General features: G+C 41.8%; 2 protein-coding genes across 2 annotated transcripts; both read left to right on the forward strand.

The window, feature by feature from the left end:
• Window positions 1-3,983: 3,983 nt before the first annotated feature.
• MELLADRAFT_104572 (uncharacterized protein) lies at window positions 3,984-5,779 on the forward strand (the record flags this gene model as incomplete). Its single annotated transcript, XM_007407669.1, has 3 exons — window positions 3,984-4,041; window positions 4,095-5,064; window positions 5,725-5,779. 3 exons carry the CDS (start codon window positions 3,984-3,986, stop codon window positions 5,777-5,779), a joined length of 1,083 nt encoding a protein of 360 aa, XP_007407731.1.
• A 1,488-nt stretch (window positions 5,780-7,267) lies between these two features.
• On the forward strand, window positions 7,268-7,665 carry MELLADRAFT_84282 (uncharacterized protein; the record flags this gene model as incomplete). The annotated part of the gene is made up of 2 exons (XM_007407670.1): window positions 7,268-7,348; window positions 7,408-7,665. The coding sequence occupies 2 exons, from the start codon at window positions 7,268-7,270 to the stop codon at window positions 7,663-7,665; spliced, it is 339 nt and encodes a 112-aa protein (XP_007407732.1).
• Window positions 7,666-8,210: the final 545 nt, after the last annotated feature.

Genomic DNA, 8,210 nt, shown 5'->3' on the forward strand with positions numbered 1-8,210 from the left:
TTGTGGAGAGCTCTGGATGTGAGGGTGTGTTGTACTTTTGCCTTCTTGGCAAACAGTACTAACTCATACCTTCACAGCCCCCAATCACAAGTGACTGGCAGCCCAGTACATCCCGGCGACCTCAACAAGTTTTTAATTTGTTTTCAATTTGTTTTGAATAGGTTGTTGAACTAACATTGCACAGTCTTTGACGAGTTTTTGCTTGACCAGTTATCACATATATCTTGACTGGTCATTGTAATGTTCTTGACTAGGCATGGACCAGATCTCCACAAGTGGTTAACCTGATCTTGAATATATATATGAGTCATAATGAGCTGACATAATCAATTCCCCATATGCATCCTTTCCAGCAGCACAGGTGAAGTCCAGATATAATGCCTCTCAAAATCATAGATACAAATTGGCATCATCTACAAATCAAGAGTGTTCAAACAGAACGGATACCCTGGGTCAGACCATTTACATCATCCTATGACCGTTCAGCGGCAATCATCCATCCATATCCATGCTATCATCCTCATCTTTGCCTTGCACAAATCCCTGGTCAAACCACCAAAGTCAGTCAAAAGCAAAAATCCCAATCAATTCAAAACTCACCAGATTCATCAATTCAACTGTTGAGAGTGTTTTGCTTTGAATTTCAAAAGTCCCTTTTTCATTCTTGATGACAACTAGCTGCCCAATGACCTTGTTGCACTCAATGACATGATATCCTCCATGCTTGTCATATAGCACTGAGGCATTTAGAAAGTCTGGCAAAGAATAGTACGGACTTTTGCATTTGTCATCATCGGAAAGAGGTATCAATGAATTGACAACAAGGAGTGGATGTTCAGAATTGGGAAGCTTGATAATATCCGTGATACAGCCTTTCCTTTTACACGAGTCGTGGAAATATGAGATGTAGCTATTTCCAGGTGTCTTCTTGTAAGTGCTATGTGGCTTGTTCAAAATGAGGATCCTTGTGGTCACATCAAATTTTGAGCGTGCAGTGTACTCTGCCCCTATATGACCATTTTTTCGAAGGGTCTCAAAGGCAATAGGACTGAGTTGTCTTTCTTTCCACGATGTCTGACGCTTTCTTAAGAGGTATTCCCCAATAATAGAATCATTCTCAAAGGCGGTGTGATTGTTATTGATCATGGCTTGGAAGAAGCTACGTCTGGAATAGTGCTGAAGTAACGACTCGCCCTGCTGTTCTAGTCATGGAAAAAGGACTTCAGCTGAGTGTTTATATGCCCAAATTGGAGATAAAGACATACCCTTCTTGCCATTTTTACGTGCTGCAACTAGGCTACCAATGATCCGCTCACCTGCCCAGCTAGCCATATAAGCAGGCGGCCCAAGAAGTGTTGAAATGGAGCCTATGTGTTCAGCAAAATGCAAATTGGGCTTTTTCATCATATGGGGCCATCCATCCCCAAGGCTTGCTTGGTGCTTTTCAACCAACTCCGTGAGCTTTTCTCCGTCACCACTTTTGAAAGATCGCAAAGTACATATGTTACCAATTTGAATGAGCTGCAAGAGGCAGTCAAGTATTTTGGAAGAGGTGTCTCCAGCCTCTCCAGAGCTGAAATGTGGTACCCAAGCAAGTACTATATAGACTTTGAATAGATATTGCCAGTCTGCTGCTTTGGGGGTACCAGCACTGGCCATTCCAAAGTTAGGCTTGGGTCGAGTGGTCCAAGAGGGGGCAATGGCATGTTCAAGGCAGTGCTGAAGCAAATCCAGTTCATAGGGGGTGACTGATGGAACAATAGCAGGTACAGGTGGTGGGGGTGTTGGAGATCGTTCCACTCTTGCACGCTTCTTCCCTTTGATTGTGCGGTCAGATCCACCTGAAGACGATGGGAAGTTATGAAGGTCCGACGGTGCTGCGGATCTAGCTTCGTGCGAATGGTGTGATCGCGGTTTAAGTAAAGACTTGCCCTGCTGTTCTAGTCATGGGACAACGATCTTGATAGGTCAGATGTTGAAATGGAGACATCCACTGATTTCTGTTTTTTGTGCAGCAAGTTGGCTGTCAGTTAAATTATCCAAAAGCAAACTGGGTGTTTCCATCAAGGGTGTCACCTTGGCCTGACATGCTAGAGCTACTCTGATCATTCAATCACTCTTGAAAGGAATGTGCAAGTTATGGATGTGGAGCTTCTATAGCTGTCAAACACTTGTTCAACACTCAGTTGAGATCTTGCCAGTGACTGATCAGCATTTGTATGATGACTGGAGAAGATCTCTATGATAACTGGTTGAGACATGGTACACAACATATTGAAAACATCTTAAAAAAAAACTAAAAACAAATTAAGAACATATTGAGGTCATCGGATGTACTGGGCTGCCAGTCACTTGTGATTGGGGGCTGTGCTTGTAGGTATAGTGAACATCACCCATGTTATGCTCGCCTTACATGGAGTCAGGCGAGCATGGTACGGGGGGTGAAAGCCCCGGCCCGGGGCCCATCGGTTTGCTGAAACCAAACTCTGGTTTGCATGAACCAAAGGATCCGGGGCTGATGGCCTCAGGGTTGGTGGGTAAAATGTTCAGATGTGCACGTCGGGTGGGTGGGTGGTGCACAAAAAACCTTTCACTTGTTGTGAAAGCGGTGAGAGCTTGCGATGATCATGTATCTGAAAGAGGTGATGTGAGCAGGTGGTGAAAAACTCTGCGCGGTAAATTTGGAAGGCGTCTTGCCTTCCAATATTTTGCCGAGTGTCACACGCTCACCTTTCACAATCCGCCGCAAGCTATCATGGACGCGTGAACCACCTGTGTTATGGTGGTTCTATACAACCACCTAGCCCGCTAGGTGCTAGGTGTCCTATTGCCACAGTCAATCACCCAGTGATTGATTGTGGCAGCTACCTAGCTAGCTAGGCAGCTGGTAGGTAGCTGGGTGTGCACCTAGCTAGCTAGGTAGGTGGGTAGCTAGCTGGCTACCTAGGTAGATAGCCAGCTAGCCAGCTGGCTGTTTGCCTCAGTCAATCACTCGGTGATTGACTGAGGCAATAAGGAGACAGACCACCTAGCAGGCTAGGTGGTCTGTCTATTGAAGTTTGACCACATAGACTCCTATCTGTCTACTTCTTGCCTCAGTCGACCACTTTGCGATTTGACTGAGGCCTAATCAATTCCAACCACCTACCAGTCTAGGTGGTTGAAGCTTAATAGACAGACCAGCTAACTACCTAGGTGGTCTGTTACCTTGTTGCCACAGTCGATCACTGGGTGATCAACTGTGGCAACAAGGTGACTGGTGGCAAAAAAATATTATGTATTCATAATCAATTAAATCCGTCTTTTTCCCAATATATATATGGAATGAAATTCTGAATATCATTACATATAAGTATCTCTTAATTGAAAACCAATTCATATTATTATATATATGTAATTCATTGATCATCAAATAATTACATAAATATAATCTAAATGTTTCAATGAAGTGTTACCAAATCATATATAAATATAAACATATGTTTCTTCAACAGATGATAACTTAGTGTTCGAAGGGCTATGCATGTTTCACATGTGCACTGCCAAACCAAAGTGGGGACAACTGTGCTGATCTGGATATGCGGCGCATATCTGCAGTGTCTTAGCATGGACGTGAGATTTTCAAGCTTATCTATGCAAATCACTGCAACATTTATCCTCACAGGAGCCCCGCCTGGGCCCCTTTATCTCTGCAGGAGATAAGGGGACTCAGATGAGTTCCTCATGCACGTCAGGAACCCAACAGAGTCTTGGTGAACTTGAATATATATGTAGGCCCCCCTCATTTCATTGCTCCTTGCTCCCACCTTGGAATTATTGCTTTCATCAATCATTCATTATGATCATAATATCCATTCTTATGATATGATTACCACAAACAGATCACCTCACCTTCTCTGCACTGGGTTACTCATCTTCAAGTTGGCATCCTTGACCTCTGTTGCCACGGAATTGAATCATCTATATCATTCAACAATTCACATATGTGTCCCCGAGCAAGATGCACCCTATCCACAAATAAGATTTGTCCCCACATGGGAAGTGTGTAGGTTTTCTACCACCTCACCTACAACTCCTTCTTCTTGATCTCCTAGGCCATCAACCAGGATTATATAAATCTAAGCCTGCGGGTGGATGGAATCCTCAATTTTTGCCTCATCATGAACGATCAACCTTTCTCTGCAGCTCTGTAACAACTGTCAATGAATCTGGAAATATACACTTGGAAGTAACCACCTTAATCTTCATCAAACAATGGGAACAAGAGCCTTTCAAGCATATAGTGGAACAGTATCACATCAGCATTGAAACTCCTCAGTCATACAATCCTCAGGATCACTTTCACATCAGCCTAGCACCTCTAAGACACTCACGGATGCCCAAATGGAAAGCAGCTTACCCCACCTTAATCCATATTTCAGCTGAAGATCTTGCCAAGCTGAAAGCTATTCCTAGTGGATCTGATCTGACACCTGTGAATCAAGTCAAAGCAGTAACCTCCCAGCTCAGAAGACACCAGCAGCAGGGCCTTGGATTCTTACTTGATCGAGGGGATCCACACAATGCTGCATTCACCTCTTTATGGACGTCCAAGAGTAGTGCTCACTTCACCGTCTGGACCAACCTTCTGTGTGGGGAGTCATTTATTGCAACTGATCAACAACCAGCTCCTGCCAGTCCTGGAGCTTTGATACTCGCCAATGACATGGGACTTGGCAAATCAATTCAGACTATAGCTTTAATTGCACATACTCTGGATGCAGCAAAAACCTACAAAAATAGTTATAATATACAAAATCCCAACAGTCAACTGAGAGGCTCTCATACTACTCTGCTAATTTGTCTCAAGGGGCTAATGGACAATTGGGAGCGTGAAATAGAGGTTCATACTAGGGGACTCAAGTTAATGCGCTGGCATGATACAAAAAGGTCTACTTGTACAAGTGACAAAGAATGGCATTCTGCCAATATCATCATTATAACATTAGGCACTCTGCAGCATGATGATGCAGCCAGTCTTATATACAACACTAAATGGTACAGGATTGTAATAGATGAAGCCCAGTAAGTATCTTTTCTCACTGATCAAGCTCCTCTACCCTTGCTGAAATACTCCTTTTCCTAGTATCATTCAGAATGAAATTTTTTCCCATCAATGTGTAACTACTTTGCAAGCAGTCAATCAATAGTGTGTAACTGGAACACCACTGCACAAACAACTTGGAGACCTTCACATAGGCCCTGGCCCCGTCCCCGGAGCTTTGAGGATCCCCAAAGTGAAACCCCCGTGGGACGGGGATCATTCCCCTACCCCTAATTTTGGGGAATGGGAGCAGGGAACACCGGGGATCCCCGGTATCCCCAGTGTCTCGAAGAGTCAAAGAGAGGGTGTTGTACGTCAATCTCCTATTTTTCAAACGGCCGACTTCACAAAAAAATACAAAAACAACAATATAACAACTAACAAGATATGGGCAAAAGAAATGTATAGTAAAACTATTCAAGTAAGTACTTTCATTTCTCACCCAAATTTGAATAACTTAACACTAATCACAGTCGATTTACTATTTACAGTCATCACCATAAATTTTATGTTGTTCTTTACCAACCTCATCTCCATTTCAATTTACTTCAATTTCAATCAATCATGAATTAATTCAAGATTCATCTAATTCTTTGATGAACGATAAAACTTCTTTTTCTAATTCAAAATCAAACCAACAGCACCAAAATGAGACAAAAGACGATCTTAAAATCTTATGATCAAATGAGACAATAAACTCTTCAAGTTAAATGGTTTTACGAGCTTTGTTTTTGGTCAGAAAGATGGAATCGAGAACTGAAACGCCTGAATCAAAAGCATGGGATCAATTTAAAAAGTTGAAGTATGATGTCACTTTGAGAACAGGGTTACGACTGTTGGAATATCTTATATGAACTTCTTTCAACATTCACTTTTGTTATATGTTGTGACAAATTGAGCAGGTTTTGGAAAAACAGATATTGTATTATATTACTTTATACTTTCATTGCAGTTGAAGAAAGTAAAATATACACAATAAACAAAACTTCACAGAGCATGATTGAGATGTTTAGCATGTGATTGATTACAAAAATTGAAGTAAGAAGACCTTTGAGAACAGTGACACTTTGAGAAGAGTTTTAGGACTTTTAGAATGTTTGTTGAGATTTGATGAGTTATGAGGATGTGATCTAGTTATGAGGGTGTGATCTTGAGTCACTCCCATGTTGAACAAACAGATTAAGAATTTGTAAGTTGAACTTGAGGGTTTGAGGTAATGTATCGATTGGTGAAGGTCTTTTGTTGCCTTGTTTGTTTTTTTGTTTTGCGCTGTTCCCCGAAAATACCGGTCTAGTTCCCCAAAAACAATTAGGGGTAGGGGAATTGATCCCCAAAGACAATTAGGGGTAGGGGAATGATCCCCGCCCCCTATAATCGGGGAATGATCCCTGTCCCCGTCCCCTACACCGGGGAACGACAGGGGCGAGGGCCTACCTTCACATGATGCTCAAATTTCTACATATAAAACCATTTGACAAGGATTCAGTCTGGGATACAAATATTGCTCAGCCGGTTCAGCGGGGAAATTTAGGCCCAATCTCTCAACTTTTAAGATATATTATACTCAGGAGAATCAAGGACAGTCACCTTTTTGATTTACCGCCCATTAATCACACAACAATTGTTTTAGATATGCAACCAGAGGTTAAAGACATTTATCAAACTCACTATCAAAGTTTTCTAAGTCAATTTGGGGTTGAAAGGCAACAGAAGTTTGACAGAGGCAAATTTTTCAAGCAACTCACCAATCTCAGAATGGCTTGCAACCATCCCCTTCTATCCAGAAAAACTTTCAAGGGTGTAGTCCAAAATGATCAACCAATCAATGCAATGGAGGAAAGGCTGGGTATAAAATTACCGCATGAAAGAATCCATGACATCAATGTACGGGATGCACTTTTGACTGACTGGAAACTTGGCAAAAAACTTGAATACTTGGTTCACAAGCTGCAGAAAAAAATCTAATGGCAGGGGCAAGAGTATTATATATACTCAGTGGAAGTCTTTCATTGATTGGTGAGCTGCTGCATACAAATAATATGTCCATCAATTCTTCAAATAACTTAATTTCCTTACAGGATCATCATGGCATTTGAGGCCTCCTGAATCAGATTCTATCAGCTGCATGGTAATATGTCTACCTTTGAGAGGACTTGTCAGCTCAATACCTTCACAAGGGATCCAATGGTTGAGGCATTTGTAGTCTTGATAGAAGCTGGTGGTGTAGGGTTGAATATGACATGTGCTGATGAGGTTTATTCAATGGTAAGCCACTTTCCTACTTGTGTGCTGGGCAAACTGATGGAGCAGTTGTGAATTTTCAGGATGCCCATTGGAACCCCCAGGTAGTGCAACAAGCAGTGGACCGCCTGTACCGCATTGGTCAGACTATGCCTGTAAGAGCCTTTCATGTGGTAACGGGACAATCCATTGAGCAGCATCTCTACAATGTAAGTCATATAACCACTTGCTCAGCACACAGCTCTGGTCATGGTAGCCCTAACCCCCATAAAACACTGGATTCAGGTTCAGAAAAGGGAAGCTGCACTTGCAAAGAGAGTGATTACATTATCAGTCCCTAGTGAGGAACTGGAGGAGTGTTCTGCACTCAAAGTGCAGGAGTTTCAAAAGGGTAATGTAGAAGATGATGGAGATCCCAACGGATGCTACAATAAGAGTAGATATTGGAAGATGTTATTTCTTGACTTGATGAAGATAAATCTTCTTGTAAATTTCTCTCTTGTGTCTTTCTCTTGTCCCTAACAGATACACATGACAGCCTTTGTAAATTGTTTGTCATAAATCAATACACACATTCTGTTTTGTAAGCTTGAAATTTGTGTAATTGAATTTTCCAAGCTCAATATTACTAGAATCAGTTTAGAGTAGGATTAAAAGCCAATGAGCAGCACAGTATGCTAGTCACAACAAATAAACTCCATACTCACAAGGTCATAATTATTTTATTTTAAATACTAAGTAAGTACTGCATCTGACACACCTATCTGTGGTGCAAAAGGAGTACCAGTCCAGTCGTACTCCCTCAACCTCCCTAATACAAAAGTAAAAACTTCCCAAACATTAGTTGTTCTTAATTCTGAATGATCAAACTGCATGTCTGACATGA

The sequence above is a fragment of the Melampsora larici-populina genome, assembly GCF_000204055.1.
Source record: "Melampsora larici-populina 98AG31 unplaced genomic scaffold MELLAscaffold_10, whole genome shotgun sequence".
Lineage (NCBI taxonomy): Eukaryota > Fungi > Basidiomycota > Pucciniomycetes > Pucciniales > Melampsoraceae > Melampsora > Melampsora laricis-populina.